Raw genomic sequence first — 20967 nt, 5'->3', positions numbered from 1 at the left:
AAAAGACTACCTACAGACTGGGAAAAAGTTTTTAGCTATGACATTTCTGATCAGTGCCTGATCTCTAAAATCTATATAATACTGCAAAAACTCAACTGCAAAAAGATAGACAACCTGATTAAAAAACGGGCAAAAGATATGAATAGACACTTCGCTAAAGAAGACATTCAGGCAGCTAACAGATATATGAGGAAATGTTCATGATCATTAGCCATTAGAGAAATGCAGATCAAAACTACAATGAGATTTCACCTCACTCCAACAAGGCTGGCGTTAATCCAAAAAACACAAAATAATAAATGTTGGAACACTTCTACGCTGCTGGTGGGAATGTCAAATGGTACAGCCACTTTGGAAATCGATTTGGCGCTTCCTTCAAAAGCTAGAGATAGAACTACCATACGATCCAGCAATCCCACTCCTTGGAATATATCCTAGAGAAATAAGAGCCTTTACATGAACAGATATATGCACACCCATGTTTATTGCAGCACTGTTTACAATAGCAAAAACATGGAAGCAACCAAGGTGCCCATCAATGGATGAATGGATAAACAAATTATGGTATATTCACACCATGGAATACCACATATCTATAAAGAACAGTGAGGAATCTGGGAAACATTTTATAACCTGGAGGAACCTGGAAGGCATTATGCTGAGTGAAATTAGTCAGTTGCAAAAGGACAAATATTGTATAAGACCACTATTATCAGAACTTGAGAAATAGTTTAAACTGAGAAGAAAACATTCTTTTGTGGTTACGGGAGGGGGGAGGGTGGGAGAGAGGTATTCGCTAATTATATAGTAGGTAAGAACTACTTGAGGTAAAGGGAAAGACAGCACACAGTAGAGGGGAGGTCAGCATAATTGGACTAAACCAAAAGCAAAGAAGTTTCCTGAATAAACTGAATGCTTCGAAGGCCAGCGTAGCAGGGGCCGGGGTCTGGGGACCATGGTTTCAGGGGACATCTAAGTCAATTGGCATAATAAAATCTATTAACAAAACATTCTGCATCCCACTTTGAAGAGTGGCATCTGGGGTCTTAAATGCTAGCAAGCAGCCATCTAAGATGCATCAATTGGTCTCAACCCACCTGGATCAAAAGAGAATGAAGAACACCAAGGACACAAGGTGATTATGAACCCAAGAGACAGAAGAGGCCACATGAACCAGCGACTACATCATCCTGAGACCAGAAGAGCTAGATGGTGCCTGGCTACAACCAATGATGGCCCTGACAGGGAACACAACAGAGAACCCCTGAGGGAGCAGGAGAGCAGTGGGATGCAGATCCCAAATTCTCATAAGACTAGACTTAATGGTCTGAGACTAGAAGGACCCTGGTGGTCATGGCCCCTAGACCTTCTGTTGGCCCAGGACAGGAACCATTCCCGAAGCCAACTCTTCAGACATGGATTGGACTGGACAATGGGTTGGAGAGGGATGCTGGTGAGGAGTGAGCTTCTTGGATCAGGTGGACACTTGAGACTATGTTGGCATCTCCTGCCTGGAGGGGAGATGAGAGGGTGGAGGGGGTTAGAAGCTGGAGAAATGGACACGAAAAGAGAGAGTGGAGGGAGAGAGCAGGCTGTCTCACTAGGGGGAGAGTAATTGGGAGTATGTAGCAAGGTGTATAGAAGTTTTTGTGTGAGAGACTGACTTGATTTGTAAACTTTCACTTAAAGCACAATAATAATTATTAAAAAAATTTTTTTTTGTTCCCTTGTTACTCAAATGTTCCCAACATTGGAGGTCACTCGTTTCTTTACTTTCACTTAAAAACATGCCACACAGTAAACATTTTGAGGGGTTTCTACAAAAAAATCAGCCCATTGAAGAGCTATGGAGCACAGGTCTACTCTGACACACATAGGGTTGACAACTGGCTGAACTACAGGTAATGGGAAAGTATACACAGGTACATATAGGTATGAGAAAACAGAGTTTTAATTCTCGTGGAATTCAGATTTCTGGGGTCCATGGAGGTTGGGGTGACCCACCCAGGCCACTGCCCTGAGATGGTCTTTTGAACCTTGAGCCAACTGGTCTGAAAGTCACCTTTAAGTCAAACAATGCTCTTGCTAATCAGGGAAGACCACTTTGCTCTGGGCATTGTGCTCTTTTGGTGAATTATCTATGTCCAGTCAGGCTCAAGAAAAGAGACTCCAGGGTCCGACGGGAAACTGTGTTTTCGGGTAAATTGTTATTATGAAAAACATTGTTCTGGCCCTGTTTCCATGGCAAAGGGTATAAGATGGGGTAGAAGAATCTTTGAGGAGTCCTGGTGGCAAAGTAGTTAAGTACCCGGCTGCTAACCAAAAGTTTAGCAGTTCAAATCTACCAGCTGCTCTTTGGGAACCGTATGTTCTATTCTGTCCTATAGGGTCACTATAAGTTGGAATTGACTTGATGGCAACAAGTTTGGATACCCGTGTATACAAGTACGTAGAGCTTTTTGACCTTCCAAAGCTCTTGCACATATGTGACCATACTTATCATCCATTCCCCCCCGCCCCGTCCCCCAGCCTCAGGTTGGTGATTTGAAGACCATCCCTTTAAGCTAAGACACTGCCCAGCTCACGGAGGGAAGGGCCAGCGCATGGACTCACTTCAAGTTCTTCTGGTTCCAGCCTCAAGCTCTCCTCTCTCCTGCCCCACCCTGCATGCGGTCCATGCTCTGGAGAGTCCAGTTCCACAGGCTCAGAGAGGAAAATGGTAATTACCATATATCTCCAGGTGCCACTGGCTTGGCCAGTTAGAGGACTGTGGGTTAGCCTGCGCTTCTGCCCCAGTTACTGCTCAGAGGCTGGAAAACACAGTGGAAGCAACATGGTGGGGCTGATTTCAGCCTATGGCCCCAATCCGGGTTCCTGGTCACTGACATTCTGCTGATACCGTTTATACACATCATTTAGGCACGTCCTATCTCCAGAATCCGAAACCCTGGTAGTGTAGTGGTTAAGTGCTACGGCTGCTAACCAAGAGGTTGGCAGTTCGAATCCACCAGGCGCTCCTTGGAAACTCTATTGAGCAGTTCTACTCTGTCCTATAGGGTCGCTATGAATCGGAATTGACTTGATGGCAGTGGGTTTTATCTCCAGAATCAACTCGACCACAACAGGCTTGGTTTGGTTTTGGTTTTATTCCTCTTCCAGAGCTCCAGGGACACTTTGACATTAAGTGCCCTCTGGGCAGGGGCTAGGGATGGCTCTCCCAGTTCCTCAGCTGCCACAAATGTGGCCTGAGAACAAGATTGGGAGAGTTAAATTTTCAGAGCGGCCCTGGGCATGGGGACCAGGAAGCTGCAGCTCTGGGGACTGGGGGCCGAAATCCTGGCCTGGGAGTGTGGAAGCTCCAGACAGGGACGCGGGGGGCTTCTTGGGCCTTCCTGGCAGCCAAGGGGCTCCTCCTCCATGTGCATTAACCGACCTGGTTTAAATTGCTGGTGTGTGGGGGGGGCGGGGGGCGTAATTATTTCACTTTGTAACGACAGCCAACATTTATTGAGTGTCTGTTATGTACCCAGAACTGCTCCCAAACAGGCAAGGAAATATTTAGCCATGGCTTTTGATGATAGGTCATTCATTCATGGGGCCCAGGGCCACTAGGACACAAATAACTTATAGTGGAGAAGGATACCGGTCGCGTGGATAAAGCCTGGGGGTCGAATTCTCACCTGACCGGGTCTTCCGTAAAGGCTTACCTAGAGGATGTGAGAAAACAGAGGGGTCTTGGCAGGAAAAAAGGGCGAAGGAGTTTTCAGTGGGTAAATCGTGGCGTTAAGATGCGCTGTTATCTAAGTAAAATGGCCAGCATTTCCTTTCTTTGAAGAGCGACTCTTAAAATCCAATTACTCCGCCCCCAAAGACCAATTGAGAATAATCCCAATTGGAGGGAATTCATTTCCTTAGGAATTTCACTGTTACAAGATTAATGCAGCCCCCCCCCCCCGCAGAGAAACAGTAAAAATATAAGTACAGTAGATTTGCACCTGAAGGACACATATTTTAATTTCTGTTCTCAAGCTGCGATAACATCTTCTGGAGCTACTATAAAAAGCATAACCGAGCACCTCCACCTTTGCTGAGAACTTGCTAACACTGAGCTCCCAGCCAGGAGCCCGTGCCCCGGGCCACCCCCAGAGGCTCCGCGCCACGCCCAGCGCGGCTCCCGAAGGTTGTAGGGACTCAGGGGCGCGGGGGAGCAGGGACGCAGGTGCGCAGGGGCGCAGGCCACAAGGTGCCGGGGAGCAGGGCGCGGGGGCGCGGGCCGAGGGCCGCGAGGGCACCAGCGGCTCCGGAAGCTCGGAGGGCTCAGTGACCTCGAGCGTGGACGCAGGGCTAGAACCGCCGCCTCCAAAACGCTTCCCCAAAACGCTCCGCGAAAAGATTTAACCGAGGCCGGGAGCAGAATCCTAGAGTAGATCCCGGTCTTGAGTCGACTTCCACCCATCCCCAGCCCTGCCACCCACCCCAGCGCCTCCCACGCCAGTGCCAAAACAACCAGTCCCTTCCTTTTTAGCCCAAGCGCCATCCTGGCACTTCGATCCCTGCGCCCCTGATAACCAAGGACCAGCCTGGGATACGGCAGCGGCAGTGGGTGGCGAGGTCTCCTCTCTCAACCTTTAGGAACGGTAAACTTGATCTCTGAACACAAGTCAGCCAGTTTTCTGTGTTCCCTTCTTGCCAGGAGCTGCTTTTAGTGGAAGAACTCTGTGTACGTGTTTGTTACAAAGGTTGTTTATGCTGCCATAGCTGGGCTTTTATTGGTAGTATTTTTGTCGCACTTGCTTGAGAAATAATTATTTTCGAAGAAAAGAAGAATTACATATCCAGTAAACTAAATAAGGCTCACTGTTTATTAGGGGCCCCTGACAGCTCCTCAAAGTGAAAAGGGATTTCGGAGCAGTGAATGTACAATTTATGTGCCAGTTTATTTGTAAAACAGATTTCAAGACATACTTCATCTTGACTCTGCCAGTAAGAAAAAACACATTCCATTTCTTTTCAGAGGAAGGGTGTGTTGTCCCAAGGTTTTACGGTAATCCAGTTTCCGCCAGAAGATAAGACTGGACAAGCATGGACTCACTAAGCTAATCTCACATTTGGTAGGTTGTTGCTGGGTTGCTGTATGCAAGAAAAAAAGACTATGGTCATGTCCCATCATGGCACTCTAGAAAAAACGCATACATAAGAAATGGTCTTCGTAAACCTTAACCCGACTGCCACTGTCTCCCAAAAATTACTTCGTTAAAATTATTTTAAACATGTCTTTAATGGTTTACAATTGCCCAGGGAACAAAATTCATTTTGGGAGTTGACTGCCCTCTCCACCCCTGCATGAATCCCAACTTCTCCTCTCCCACCGAGGACCCGAGGTGGAGATCAGCAGGGCTGCAGAGTCAGCTCCCAGGCTGCAGGTGGCATCTGCGCCGCTTAAAGCTGGGGAAGGAACGTTCTCTGTTGAGTGGTTTCTTTACTCAACCAAGAGAGACCATAACTGAGAATTAACACAAATGGAGACTCTATCTATAGAGGCTCCTGCTGATCCATCAAAAATGTGCTTTTTGGAGGAACCCCAGAAGGCATGGCCCCCGGACTCCGTTAGCCCAGAACTAAAACCATTCCCAAAGCCAACACTTCAGACAAAGAATAGATTAGACTATAAGACTTAAAATGATACTGGTAAACAGTGTTCTTCTTGGCTCAAGCAGACACATGAGACTCAACGGGCAGCTCCTGTCCAGGGGGGAGATAAGGCAGAAGGGGCAGCAGCAGGTTGAATGGACACAGGATATACAGGGTGGAGAGGAGGAGTGTACTGACACATTGTAGGGTGAGCAACTTGGGTCACATAACAATATGTAAGTTTTTGTATAAGAAACTGACTTGAATTGTAAACTTTCACTTAAGACACAATAAATAAATAAAACGTGTGCTTTTTCCTGACCCTGGCAGTGGTTAAGTGCTTAGCTGGTAACCGAAAGTTTGTCCATTCAAACCCACTAGCCGCGCCACAGGAGAAAGGTGTGGCAGTCTGCTTCCATAAAGATTACGGCCTTAGAAAACCCTTTGGGGGCAGAATCTACTCAATGGCTATGAGTATTTTCATGAATGAGAAACCATTATTGGTCATTCAAGCTGCATTCCCCCAACCCCCCCCCCAAAAAAAAAACAGAAAGAAAAAAACCACACCTGTTGCCACCAAGCCTATTCCGACTCATAGCAACCCTATAGGACAGGGTAGAACTGCCCCATAGGGTTTCCGAGGCTGAAATCTTTATGGAAGCTGACTGCCATATCTTTCTCCCGAGGAGTGGCTAGTGGGTTCAAACTGCTGACCTATTGGTTAGCAGCCTAGCGCTTAACCACTGCACCACCAGGGCTCCTCAGGCATATATACATACATACACACATATATATGTTAGTGGTGCAAATGGTTAAGCACTCGACTAGCCAAAAAGTTGGCAGTTCAAACTCACCCAGAGGTACCTTGGAAGTAAGGGATTCGACTAGATGGCAAGCGGCAATTAACAACATCATACATAAATATATATATACACACACACACATATCTGTATATATAGAGGGGGAGACATAGATATGTGTAGGCCCTGACTTGCAGACTCGCAAACTTCGCAGCCCCAGCCCCTCTGGTCGTTACCACTTGCACACACATTCCTGTATGTGTCTTCACTTACCTGAAGGTCCCGTTCTCCACGCGGTCACCGCAGACGCATGTTCCATGATGCCCTGCCGACCGCTGAGCACGCGTAATCACTGTGTGTTCGGATGCAGCCGCATGCTCTATTCTTTTTGAATCAAAAGGCTTTACACGTAAACGGGGCTGTGTGTGCACACGGATATGTATGTGTGTTTCTTCTCAAGTCCCTTTCTGGCCGTATTGCATTTCTTGTTTCTAATCTAAGGAACTAGAGAAGCTGGCTTTGGTGTCACAAACCAGGCCACTTGTATAATCAGAAGTAATTCTTTAGGCTAAGAAATTCTGTCAGGCTCCTTCAGACTGTATGCCTCAGAGCTCCTGGGTCAAGGCCCCTTCCAGACAACTAGGTCCCACCCATGTGCCTCCTCTGGACCCGTGGACCCACTGTCCCTCCGACCTTGGCATGCTCTCCCAGGAAGCTTGTGCCAGGTGACGTAACCTGCAGTGCGGATCTCTGGAGCGCCCAACAGGGCTCCAGGGCACAGGCAAAGTGCTGGCTCTTCCCTGTATGTGGGAGGAATCCAGGGTAGACAGGTCTGGGAAAGACTGAGCATACACACACACACACACACACACACACACACACACCCCACCCTTAGGGACACAGCTCGGCGGCACACAGCTAACAGAACTGTGGCCGGAGGGCGAACTCACTAGGCGGTTCTCTAATGCTCTGCCTAGAAAGCTATCCGGCTTAATTTCAGGTAACTCAGTAACCACAACAATCTGGTACTTGCCAAAATTCCTCAAAGTCTGCCACCTCCTCGATGGCTTCCTCCACATCCTCTCTATCCTCTAAATATGGCATTGGTGTTTTTCCTCAGGTGCAGGACAAAGGAGTACCATCTTTTTATTATCTGAGATTCGTATTCTTGAACCTTTTCAGGAGGTTTCCAGTCTGGGCCATTTGCCCACTGCAGTGACTGGGCTGTGACCCCCATGGGCTGGGTGGGGAGAGGTGCAGGAACGCGCCACACCCAGGGCACCGAGTGGCAGTGGTACCTGCAGGTGCTCTAAATAAGGCTCAGGACGAGGCTCGGAGAGGGGGATCTTCAGATAACACCGGGCCATCGGGACGGGTTTGCATTCGCCTCAAACCTGGAAAGAATCACGGTTGAACTGTGGTTTCCAACCCGCATCACCCACTTCTGATTTAGAAGGCTAGGCTTTTTTTTCCTCTAAAACCATCGTTGGCTTTAAAGTCCTTCCTCTAGAACAAACAAATACCAAATCCCTTGCCACTGAGTTGATTCCAACTCATAGAGACCCTACAGGACAGAGTAGAACTGCCCCATAAAGTTTCCAAGGAGCAGCTGGTGGATTCGAACTGCCAACTTTTGCTAATAAAAAAGGAAAAAATAAACCACTGACTTTTAAAAGACGCCCAGGCCCCCACTGCCCTGTATTAAGGAAACACAAATGGGTAGGTATTTAATGTCCTCATGATAAAGCAGCTGCTGTTTAAGCCTCGTTGGCTGTGTTCTTTCCTGAGAACAAAGCACAAACTCAATGGCAATGCCATCGTTAGCCTACATTTACGTTAACATCACCTGCTCGTTCACATGAAATACACTTTATCTTAATCAGAAGATGTATACCATTAAAAAAAAACTCGATGCCAACATTACCGTTAGACTTTTAAATTATGAAATTCATCCTTTTTTTTTCAGTTCACATCTACAGAAATAACGGGAGATACAGGAAAAGGCCTCCTTCCTACCATAGAAGGCAGCTTCATGGGGAACCTAAAAAGTATAGCCCTTTGCAGAATGGGTCTGACAGCCACGCTAAGCCAGGTCCGGCTGATCCTGCAGGGACCAGCTCTGCCAGCCCCCACCCATCAGAAGTCAGGCTTTGAGCAGCCAGCAGCTGCCCAGAGTTGAGTGGAGGAGAAGGAACTCCCAGCCACCTCCCGGAAGTCTGCATGTCCTTGCCTGCCACCCTCACGCCCTGCACCCTCCCCATGGGAAGCTCCACTGGCCCCACGGAGACTGTTCTGCGTGGCCAGGTTTTGTTTCTGTTGTCGCAAACCCTTCACCCTCCTTCCCAGTCTGGTGAGGACCCAGGTCTCACCGATCTAGATGAAACTTTACTTCCTGATTTCTGCACCCAGGCGGGAGGCAGCTGGACCACCCTTTAGGATGTGCGTCCTGGCCACCTGCTTTCCTTTCCCTTTGAACCAGGTCATTAGGTCCTCCCTTACTGAGGATCGAGTTATTAGGTGACCTAACTGTATTTGGAGCCATGGTGGCACAGTGGTTAAGAGCTTGGCTGCTAACCAAAAGGTCAACAGTTTGAATCCTCTAGCTACTCCTTGGAAACCCCATGGGGCAGTTCCACTCTGTCCTACAGGGTCACTGTGAGTCAGAATCAACTCGACGGCAATGGGTTTGGTATTTTGGTTTAACTATTTACCCTACCAGAAGAGGTCCTTGTATTCGGGGATATAAATATTAAGAGTGTTCTAGACTACCTGGTCACTGGCACATCAGGGTAATGTCGTTGCAGAGGAAGTCTGCGGCCTAAAGTACCCTAAGTGAGACGCTCCAGTTTAGCACTCCTTTGGAGGGTGTTTCTCCCTTACTTACCACAGAATGTGGTATGTGAGTGTGCATGCCTGTGCTTCTGTTTTATAATTTCAAACAGTCAGAAAATACTGCACTCGCTGGCAATCAATTTATTTTGATTGATAAAAACGGGTTAATACAAACCTCTCCAGAAATAAAACAAAGGTGAATAGTAATATATCTTTCATGTTCCTTCTCTCAGCTGTGCATAAAGAGAACAAGCTTGTTTGCTTCTCAATAAGTCTTCTCCTCTTATTTTCTATACCTGGTGAGTCATTTATAATCCTTGTTATTTTCAACTCGCACACTAACTTGGCATAAGTCATATTTCCACATGGTGGGGGCTTTTTCTCCTACGTTGTGACATTGAGACCTGAGAGGCAAAAACCACCTATAATTTATAATAAAATACATAACAAGTATGGATTATAACAGCATAACCAATGTGGCTTCATACATTTGAAAATAAAAATATTTAGGATGAAAAATAAAACATCATGCAAACATTTCCATCTATTGTCGAAACACAGTGTAACCTACAAGTACCACCAGCATTTGGCATTAAACAAACATTACCAAGCTATCTGAAGCAGGGATTGGTTAAAATGAGATACAATTAATACTTTCTGGTCAAACATAAAGCTATTTATTTTAGAAGGCTCTTTTGTGGTTTCTTAATATTTTTATTTATCGACACTGCCTATGAAGAAAATGCAAAATGACAGAGTACCAAATCCTTGCTTTAACAGTCACACTATGGAATGAATTTAGGCAAATGCCTGATACAGTATCAAGAAAATCTCTAATTTTCCCCTGATCCTGGAGTCTTTTAACACTAAATAATGATCTATTTCTGGACATCCCTAAAGAGCACATTTACAATGCCAGTAAATAATTCAGGGAACTGATTTTGATCACAAAGGCCTCCATGTAGAGACACCATTATTTTGAAAGTTGAAAATAACTGGGTTATTATGTTAGTTTATTTTTTGCCTCAGTGAAGTACCTCTGGGGTATTACAAGGACTACATTTGGAAAAATCTTATCCCGAGTCTTGTCATAAAAGAAAACAGCCTGAGATAAAATGACTCTGGGACAAACATCGACACAGCACAGTAAACATGCAAACGTTCTAGAGAGCAGGGCTTCCTTTCTATTCTAGTCCTCTGGGGATAGAGCAACCTGCCATATCCTTAGTAAGAGGCGCTTCCCAGGTGCCTCAGGGCTGTAGAGCTGAAGACCAGGACTACACCTGAAGCCAAGAGACATAAGGCGTGGGCCCCTTCCTGTAGACAATCCTAACCAGCCACTCCTTAGCAACATTTTGATCTGAACACAGAGATAACCGAACCAAACCCATTGCCATCCAGGCGATTTTGACTCATAGTGACCCTATAGGACAGAGCAGAATTGCCCCACAGGGTTTCCAGGGAGTGGCTGGTGGATGTGAACTGCTGACCTTTTGGTTAGCAGCCAAGCTCTTAATCACTGCACCACCAGGGCTCCAAACATAGAGACAGAAGATGGAATTATGAAGGAAAGAAGCAGACTAGCAGCAGTGTGTGTATCTCGTTGTTGTGTCATCCCACCTGTGCTGCGCCCACCAGAGCCTCCTTAGCAGACAACAGCTGCACAGGAGGCCGGAGAACACAGGCGACTCCCTCCCTGGGGGCTTGACCACACCCTGCACAACCAACATGCTGGTGAATTTGCTCATTCACCGAATTTGCACCAACCAACTGCTCTGGGTCCTGCCTGTGCCAGGCACTAGAGACACAAAGATAAACATCCTCCAGAGCTCCCAGGTGAGTGAAGGTCAGTGAGCAAGTCTAAGGAATGACAGACCCACACCTGGGAACCTTCCAAATCCCAGGCATCTGATTAAATGCTTAGTTGAATGAGTGAGTGAACGTGCCTCGGTTTCATCAGTAAATGAAGTGGTGGCCCTTCCCTTTCAGCACTGGATGGCTGTGCTGAGGTATCAAAGGTGACCTGACCTGTCAGACGGTTTTTGACATGGACTCAAAGGAAAGCATTACAGCAAAGTGTTATGGGTTGCATTGTGTGCAGCAAAAAGATATACCCCTAAAAAAGCCCACTGCCATCGAGCCGATTCCAACTCATAGCAACCCTATAGGACAGAGTAGAACTGTCCCAATGGGTTTCCAAGGAGCAGCTGGTGGATTTGAACTCCCAACATTTTGGTAAGCTGCCAAAATCAACCATTGTGCTACTAGGGCTCCCCAGAAAGATATATCTAAGTCTTAACCCCCAGTGACTGGGAACGTGATCTAGTTTGGAAATAGGGTCTGTGCAAATATAGTTAATGTGAGATCACACTGAAGCAACGTGGGCCGCAATCCAATCTGACTGGTGTTCTTACGAAAAGAGACACAGACAGACGCATGAAGATGGAGGCAGAGATTGGAGTGATGCTGCCACAAGCCATCGAATTCCTGGGGCCACCAGAAACTGTGACAGACAAGAAAAGATTCTCCCCTAGAGCCTTCACAGAGAACATAGCCCTGCTGACACCCTGAATTTGGACTTTCAGCCTCTAGAGCTGTGAGAGAACAAACTTCTATTGCTGTAAGCCCCCCAGGTTGTGGTAACCTGTTATGGCACCCCAGGAAACTAATGCTCAAGGTTTCCACGTGCAGCAAGTATTCCATGTTCATCGATAAAGAGCATCTGTTAAACACCAACAATGTGCAGAAAACGTGCAAGTTACGGCCCCTGATGACAAACCCAGATGGACACAGATGAGAAAATGTGGACAGCACAGCAGAAAGGGTGCCAGTTCTCTGGAGGGCCAAGGGCTGAAGATGGTCAGAGGAACACACTTGAGCCTGTAGGACAGAGGGACATTGGCTGGGCCCTGAGCAAGGAGGACGGAACTGAGAGGCGGAGGGAACAGACTGGACGAGGAGAAGCCTGGTACTCAATGCGCTCCTGGGTGGCCAAGACCAACCATAGCAAGGGTGGCCAGTGACGGCCAGTGAGGAGCTAGGGTGAGAGGCAGTGACCACCAGGCAGTGCAGTTCATTGCACATTTTAATGTGCCAAAAAACCAAAACCATACCTGTTGCCGTCTTGTTGATTCCAACTCTTAGCAACCCCATGTGTTACTGCGTAAAAGTGGGCTCTGTGGTTTTCTTGGCTGTAATCTTCATGGAAGCTGATTGACAGGCCTTTCTTTTGTGGCACTGTGGGGTGGGTTTGAATTGCCAACCTCTCAGTTGTTGTTATGTGCCACTGAGTCAGTTCCAACTCATAGTGAACCCACGTGACAGAGTAGAACTGCCCCATGGGTTTTCTTGGCTGTAATCTTTATGGTGGAAATCGCCAGGCACCTCTTTCGTGGCACTGCTGGGTAAGTTTGAACCACCAACCTTTCAGTTAGTAGTCGAGGGCAAACCGTTTGCACCACCCAGGGACCTTTTTTTCCACACGTAAGCTGCTTGAGCTGCAAAGGTGCATCTTCAAAGAATACATGTACCATGTACAAGAGAGGCTCAAGCATGACCACATCCAGGGCGCTGCACTCCCAGCAGTGGTGGACACTTAGGCTGTAAAATGAAAGCCCCAAGGCAGCTGGCAGAGCGGGAGCCCTGCGTGTTTTTGCTGGCTTGTTTATCAGCTCACTTGCAGCTTCAGAAGGAGGTTTTACACAGGAATCCAAAGGCTACGGAGCTGCGGCGGGGGAGGGGGGTAGGAAATCCAGACAGAGTTGTGCTTTGATTCAGGTGGGCCACCTAAGAGTTTTGTAGCCCTGGACATGAGAGGGAAAACCACTAAGCCTCAATTTCTCCCCTGAGTGTGAAGACAGCCCCATGGCACTGCTGTGAGGAAGAAATGGAATCGAGTCTCCGATGCACCATGGACCATGATTTCCAGAGTGCCTGCTGGGTTCCCAGCTCCATGTGGGGGAGAACAAGCACTCTGGAGGGGAATCGGACCATGCACACTAAAAAGGAAAACCATCAAGTAGGGATGTGTGTTGTGGAGAGCTGAAGGTGGGCCAGGTGCGAGAGTACTGGGGTGGCTTCTCTGAGGAGGGGGCATTTCAACCAAAATCTAAAATACAAGGAGGTGCTGACCATGTGCAGTTCAGGGGGAAGGGTTTCCGGGGAAGACAACAACCATCGTCACAATACCCAAGGAGACTGTGGGTTTCAAGGATGGAAAAGTGCCCTGTACTCCCTCCCAAGGAGGCTCTTAGAATTTTTTAGTAAGAGGGGAAGAGCATTTATTGAACACCTACTGTATACCAGGCTCCGTGTTAGAGGCTTTATTTACACGCATCATGTATATACAGTATGGAGCCCTGGTGGCGCAGTGCTTAAGCCCTCTGCTGCTAACCAAAAGATTGGCAGTTCGAATCCACTAGCTGCTCCTTGGAAACCCTACAGAGCAGTGCTACTCTGTCCTACAGGGTTGCTATGAGTTGGAATCGACTTGATGGAAATGGATTTGGTTTTGTTTTTTTTTTTTTTTTTGGTCCCAGTAGAGGTAACAGTGTGACATACTATTTATTAAGTATTGAGTTTGTGCCAGGCATTATTCTAAGTACTTTATATGTAAATACCTCATTTAATTCTCACTACACCCTATGACGTCATCACAATCAGTGCCTATAAATGAGGAGTCACAGGTGGATTAGCTACTTAATTTGCTGAAGATCAAAAAGCAAGAGTAGGCCTTCAAGCATTTCACCATAATGTTTAAAAGCAGGACTTTGTAGCAAAGGATGCTATGAACTGCAGCAGAATGACAAACTCACAGTGGATCGAATGACAGCAACGTGACAAGGAATCTGAAGTCTGGGTTAGTTCAGAAGCTCATGGTGTTGGAGCTTAGGTGACCAGGTTTCCCACCAGCTGCCCTCATGGTGACGAGAAGGCTGCAGCAGCTCCAGGAAGCTTATGCTGGGCAGCAACAGCAGCAAAGAAGACAGGCTCCCTCCTCATCCACCCCCTTTTTACCAGGAAGGAAAACCTTTCGCAGAGCCCCAGCCCAAGAGACTGCCTTCATGTCTCCTTGCCCAAAGCTAAGCCACATGTCCGTCACTAGCCTATCACTGGCAAAGGATTGGCTGAGCCCAGGTTTTTTTCTTTATTTTTGTTGTGAACACACACAGCAAAACATACAACAACCCAACAGTTTCTACACGTACAATTCAGTGACACTGATTACATTCTTCGAGTTGTGCAACCATTCTCGCCCTCCTTTTCCAAGTTGTTCCTCTCCCATTAACAAACTCACTGCCCCCTAAGTTTCCTATCTGATCTCTGGAGTTGCTGTTGTCAGTTTGATCCCATATAGACAGTTCTTAAAGGAGCACAATTCTCCAGGCAGACATTCTTCACCAGTTAAGATAAACTATCGTTTGGTTTTAAGAAGACTTCAGGAGATATTTTTGGTTTAAGGTTTAAAGATTATCTCAGGAAAATAGTTCCGGGGGTTCATCCAGTCTCCATAGCTCCAGAAAGTCTGGATTCCACAAGAATTAAAAAAATCTGTTGTGAATTTTACCCCTTTTGATCAGAATTCTTCTGTAGAATCCTTGATCAAAATGTTTGGTAATGGTAGCCAGGCACCATTCGGTTCTTCTGGTCTCATGGCAAAGGAGGCAGTTGTTCCTGGAGGCAATTAGCCACACATTCCATTTCCTCATCTACTCCTCTCCTTCTTCCTCTGTTGCTGCCGGTGAACAGAGACTAATTATGCTTTGGATGGCCGCTTGCAAGCTTCTAAGACCCCAAGCACTATGCAATGAACAAGGAGGTAGAACAGAAGCACTAAACACGGTATTAGGCCAATTAACTAGGTTGTCCCATGAAACCATGACCCTAAACCTCCAAATCAAGAAACGGAATGCCATGAGGTGTTTGGTACATAAGCAGCCTCAGCAGCTGCTTTTTTTTTTTTTTTTTTGGTTGTTGCTGTAAATACACTATCACACAACTTTTGTCAATTCAGCTTTTTACAGATGTGCAACTTATTGACAGAGATTGCAATAATTGGCTGAAACCCTACCCTTAATTATTGTAATTTTGCCATCACTGTAAACTGAAACTCAGTGCTCTATAAGCAATAATACCCCTTCCCCACTTTCTCTTCTATACATCTGCCTGTTCTCGTCTTTTTATATAAGTGAGGTCACACAATATTTGTCCTTTTGTGATTGACTTATTTCACTCAAGCTCCATCCATACTGTGGCACATATCGAGACTTCCTTTCTCTTTCCAGCTGAGTAATATTGCACTGTATCCATGTATTGCATTTTGTTTATCCATTCATGGGCATTTAGGTTGCTTCCGCCTTTTGGCTATTGCGAATAATGCTGCACTGAACATTGGTGTACATATATCTCTGTTCAGGCTGCTGCTTTCATGTCTCTTGGATATATTCCTAGCAGCGGAATTACGGGTAGCTGAGCTGAGTTGTGGTTCACTGATATTTGTTGTTGTTATGAAGTCTCAATTCTGACTCGTGGCAACCCTACGTGTCACAGAGAAGAACTGCTCCATAGGGTTTTCTAGGCTATAATCTTTATGGAAGCAGATTGCCAGGTCTTTCTCCCACAGAGCTGACGGGTGGGTTCAAACTCTCAACCTTTCAGTTAGCCTCCGAATGCTTAACCATTTGCACCACCAGAGTTCTTTCAATAAAATTTAGATTCATCACTTCAGATTCAAATTGGGGCAGAAGGGAATGGAGCAGTTAGAGGGCCAGGGCCAGGGATATCCGGTGGGCTACCAGTGCCACTGCTTCATGGGCCTGAATATACACCAGCTCACAAGCTCAGGGCAAGTGGTGAAAGGCACCTGGCCCTCAGCTCCTGGAGGGAGACTACAGTGCAGTAATGTTCAGCCCACCTGGTGGGAAAGGCGATATGGGTCAGACAGTGGACACTGTCTAGCACTTCCCAGCCTGGTCAGAAGTTGGCCCAAGCTGGGCACATGCCACCTGGAACCTAGCTGGAGCAACTGTCCAGGAAGCAAGGACCAAGGCCACCAAACTTCGCTGGGCTTCAGTTTTCTCTTCTGCACAGCCCAAGTGCCGGCAGCCCTGTGCTTGAGACCCCAGGTCTCACAACACCTGGGGTCCCCCAGCCTGTAGAGAAGTAGAGTGCTTTCAGGGCCTCCGAATGAGGGGCCATCGAGAAGAGAAGTCACCAATTGGCATAACATAGTTTATAAAGAAAATGTTCTACATCTTACTTTGGTAAGTAGCGTCTGGGGTCTTAAAAGCTTGTGAATGGCCATCTAAGATACTCCAATGGTCCCACCCCATCTGGAGCAAGGGAGAAGAAAACCAAAGACATAAGGGAAAGATTAGTCCAAAGGGCTAATGGACCACAACTACCACAGCCTCCCCTAGACTGGATAACTCCACCTGAATAACTAGATGGTGCCTGGCTACCACCACCGACTGCTCAGACAGGGATCACAATAGAGGGTCCTGGACAGAGCTAGAAAAAATGTAGAAGAAAAGTCTAACTCATAAAAAAAAGCCAGACTTACTGGTCTGATGGAGGCTGGAGAAACCCTGAGAGTATGACCCCCAGATACCGTTTTAAGTCGGGACTCAAGTCACTCCTGAGGTTCACCCTTCAGTTAAAGATTAGACAAGCCCATAAGACAAACAATAATACACACAGTTCAACCAGGTACCAAAACACCAAACCAAACCCAGGGCCGTCGAGTCGATCCCGACTCATAGCGACCCTGTAGGACAGAGCAGAACTGCCCCATAGTTTCCCAGGAGCGCCCGGCGGATTCGAACTGCCGACCCTTTGGTTAGCAGCCCTAGCACTTAACCACTACGCCACCAGGGTTTCCTTCAACCAGGTACATGAGACTAAGTGGACACACCCGCCCAGGAGCAAGGAGGAGAAGGCAGGAAGGGACATGAAAGCTGAACAATAAAATGGGGAGCCCAAGGTCGGGGAGAGTGTTGACATGTCACAAGTTTGGCAACGAATGTCACATATCAATATCTGCATTAGTTGGTTAATAAGAAACTAATTTGCTCTGTAAACCGTCACCTAAACCACACACACACAAAAAGAACCGAAACCACCACCAGGCAAAGCGAACTACCCCGCTCCAGCCCCGCCAGGACGCGAGGCAGCCCAGGAGACTACAACTTCCAGAGACCCCTGCGCCCTCGCACACGCTGATTGGTGCGCGGCGCCGCCTATCAGCCAGCCACCGAGCCACTAGGAAGAGGACGCGGACATCCAGTCACAAAAGAGAGGGGGCGGGCGTTCCCCCGGCCAAGCCGACGTTTGTAGTCGGGAGCGGCCGGTACCTTCAGGAAAAGGTTCTTGGGAGTTCCCGCTGGTTCTGGGAAGTGGCAAGCCAGCCCCTCTTCACGGAAAATGATGGGAGGTAGAACATCTCCCCGCACTGTCCGCTTAGGCAAGGAGACCCTGGACTACGCTCCTCCTGCCAGCGCCTCTCTCCTCTGTGGACTCCACGTTTGCCTCGCGGGGCTGCCTTCCCGGCTCCTTATTGGCTCCCCCGGGACACGTGCAGGGGGCGGGGCGAGCGCGGGGGCGGGTGCACCTCGCCTCCGGAGCGGGGATGAGCGGCCGCTACGACTCCGGGTTGAGGTCGCATGGACGCCGTGGCCCCGTGCCGGTGGCGACGTCAGAGGCCGGAGGAACTACAGGTTCCGGGGGACACGGTGAGCCGCTGGGGCCTGGGCATTATAAGCGGGGCGGGGGCCGCCCGTGGACGGGTTCCGCTGAGGTCCGTCCGAGCGGGAGTCCGCCTGAGGAGGCCCGGAAGGCACAGCCCGCGCTCTCGCGGGGTTTGGCGCGCGGGGCGTGGTCGTGTGTGGGCGGGGCCACCCTCCGCGTCAGTCAGGCCGCGGGCATGCGCAGAGATGCGCACAGGGAGCCCCTGAATTAGACTAGGCTAAAAAACCTCCAAACCCTGGTTCCTAAATGTGCGCGGGCACCCTCGCGACGCCCCGGGAACCCGATGTGTGAGTCCTGTGGACCCCACTTTTCCGCACGTTGCTGCTCTGGAGTGGTTCGTGCATTGACAGCCGGCCGAGCGCCTCCACGTGCCGGGGAGGGTCGGGGTCCAAGGGAAGCAAAGACAGCCCAGCGCGTGCTCCTCCAGGGCGAGGTGTGCTCAGTGCGGAGGGAGTAAGTAGGGAGATGAGATGGTGCCGGGACCTAACGGAGATGGGGTGGGGTCAGAGATCTGAAAGATGGGCGGAGGCGAGAGGAACACCAAGCTAAGCGTAGTGGGGAGACCAAAAGAAGGCCTGTGGAGTGGCAGCACGGACACAGCCTCCTTCGGCAGAACCTTGTCACCTTCCCGTCTGCTTGCGAACTGGTTAGTTCTCTCTAAAACCCTTTACGGTGGAGTTGATTCCAACTCATACCGACGCTATAGGACAGAGTAGAACTGCCCCATAGGGTTTCCAAGAAGCTCCTGGTGGATTCGAACTGCTGACCTTTTGGTTAGCAGCCGTCTAACTACTATGCCACCAGGATTTCCAGGGTGGTACCCTGGTGGCATAGTGGTTAAGTGCTACAGCCGCGAACCAAAGGGTCAGTAGTTCGAATCCGCCAGGCGCTCCTTGGAAACTCTATGGGGCCGTTCTACTCTGTTATATAGGGTCGCTATGAGTCGGAATCGACTGGACGGCACTGGGTTTTGTTTTTTTTTTTTAATCTCACGCGTTGTTAGGTGCCTTCCAGCTTGATTCATAGCGACCCTGTGCACAACAGAAGGAAACACTGCACAGTCCTGTGCCGTTGTCACGATCGTTGCTGTTTGAGCCCGTTGTTGTAGCCACTGTGTCGTCTATCTTGTTGAGGGTCGTCCTCTTTTTCGCTGACCTTTTACCTTGCCAAGCATGATGTCCTTCTCTAGGGACTGGTTCGTCTTGATAACATGCTCATAGTACGTTAGACAAAGTCTCCCCATCCTTGCTTCTGAGGAGCCTTCTGGCTGTATTTCCTCCCAGACATATTTGTTTGTTCTTCTGGCAGTCCATGGTATATTTGATATTCTATGCCATCACTTTAATTCAAATACATCAATTCTTCAGTCTTCCTTATTCTTCATCCAGGCTTCACATGCGTATTGAGGGTAATTAGAATATCATGGTTTGGGTGAGGTGTACCTTAGCTGTCAAAGTGATCTCTTTGCTTTTTAACACTTTACAGAGGTGTTATGGATTGAATTGTGCCCCGCCCAAAATGTGTGTCAATGATTGCCTTGGCTAGTCCATGATTGCCAGTACTGTGTGATTGTCTACCATTTTGTGATCTTATGTGATTTTCCGTTGTGTTATAAATCCTACCTCCATGATGTTAATGAGGCAGGATTGGAGGTAGTTATGTTAATGACACAGGATTCAATCTATAAGACTAGATTGTACCTTGAGTCAATCTCTTTTGAAATATAAAAGAGAGAAGGGAGCAGATAGACAGGGGGGACCTCATACCACCAAGAAAGTAGTGCCAGGAGCAGAATGCGTCTTTTGGACCTGGGGTCCCTTCTTTGAGAAGCTCCTAAACCAGGGAAGATTGATGACAGAGACCTCCCTCCAGAGACGTCAGAGAGAAAAACCCTTCCGCTGGAGCTGGTGTCCTGAATTCCGACTTCTAGCCTCTTAGACTGTGAGAGAATAAATTTCTCCTTGTTAAAGCCATCTACTTGTGGTATTTCTGTTAATAGCAGCACTAAATGACTAAAACGAGAGGTAAGAGGTCTTTTGCTGCAGATTTGCCCAGTGTAATGTGTCGTTTGATTTCTTGACTGATGCTTCCATGGATGTTGATTGTTGTTAGGTGCCATTGAGTCGGTTCCGACGCATAGAGGCCCTATGCACAACAGGACGAAACACTGCCCAGTCCTGAGCCATCCTTATAATCGTTGTTATGCTTGAGCTCATTCTTACAGCCACTGTGTCAGTCCACCTCGTCGAGGGTCTCCCTCTTTTCCGCTGACCCTGTACTCTGCGAAGCATGATGTCCTTCTCCAGGGACTGATCCCTCCTGACAACATGTCCAAAGTATGTAAGACGCAGTCTCACCATCCTTGCCTCTAAGGAGCATTCTGGCCGTGCTTCTTCTAAGACAGATTTGTTCGTTCTTTTGGCAGCCTGTGGGATATTCAGTATTCTTTGTCAACACCACAATTCAAAGGCATCAATTCTTCTTCAGTCTTCCTTATTCATTGTCCAGCTTTCACATGCATATGATGTGATCGAAAATATCATGGCTTGGGTCAAGCGCACCTTAGTCTGCAGGGTGACATCTTTGCTCTTCAACACTTTGAAGAGGTCCTTTGCAGCAGATTTGCCCAGTGCAATGCATCTTTTGATTTCTTGACTGCTGCTTCCATGGCTGTTGATTGTGAATCCAAGTAAAATGAAATCCTTGACAACTTCAATCTTTTCTCCATTTATCATGATGTTGCTCATTGGTTCAGTTGTGAGGATTTTTGTTTTCTTTATGTTGAGGTGTAATCCATACTGAAGACTGTGGTCTTTGATCTTCATTAATAAGTGCTTCAAGTCCTCTTCCCTTTCAGCAAGCAAGGTCGTGTCATCTGCATAACACAGGTTGTTAATGAGTCTTCCTCCAATCCTGATGCCCCAATCTTCTTCATATAGTCCAGCTTCTCAGATTATTT

General features: G+C 47.8%; 1 protein-coding gene across 1 annotated transcript in view; it reads left to right on the top strand.

Annotated features, from left to right (window-relative positions):
- Positions 1 to 17835: 17835 nt before the first annotated feature.
- The window catches only part of C16H10orf143 (chromosome 16 C10orf143 homolog), a 40237-nt gene continuing 37105 nt past the window's right edge, over positions 17836 to 20967 (top strand). Inside the window, exon 1 of the mRNA XM_049855363.1 lies at positions 17836 to 17992. Coding sequence (XP_049711320.1) covers positions 17924 to 17992 — 69 coding nt within the window. The 5' untranslated portion in view covers positions 17836 to 17923. The remainder of the gene's footprint in view (positions 17993 to 20967) is intronic.

This window comes from Elephas maximus, chromosome 16 (genome assembly GCF_024166365.1).
Source record: "Elephas maximus indicus isolate mEleMax1 chromosome 16, mEleMax1 primary haplotype, whole genome shotgun sequence".
Classification (NCBI taxonomy): domain Eukaryota; kingdom Metazoa; phylum Chordata; class Mammalia; order Proboscidea; family Elephantidae; genus Elephas; species Elephas maximus.
The sequence above is the reverse complement of the archived record's forward strand: the minus strand, read 5'-3'. Positions and strand labels throughout refer to the sequence as shown.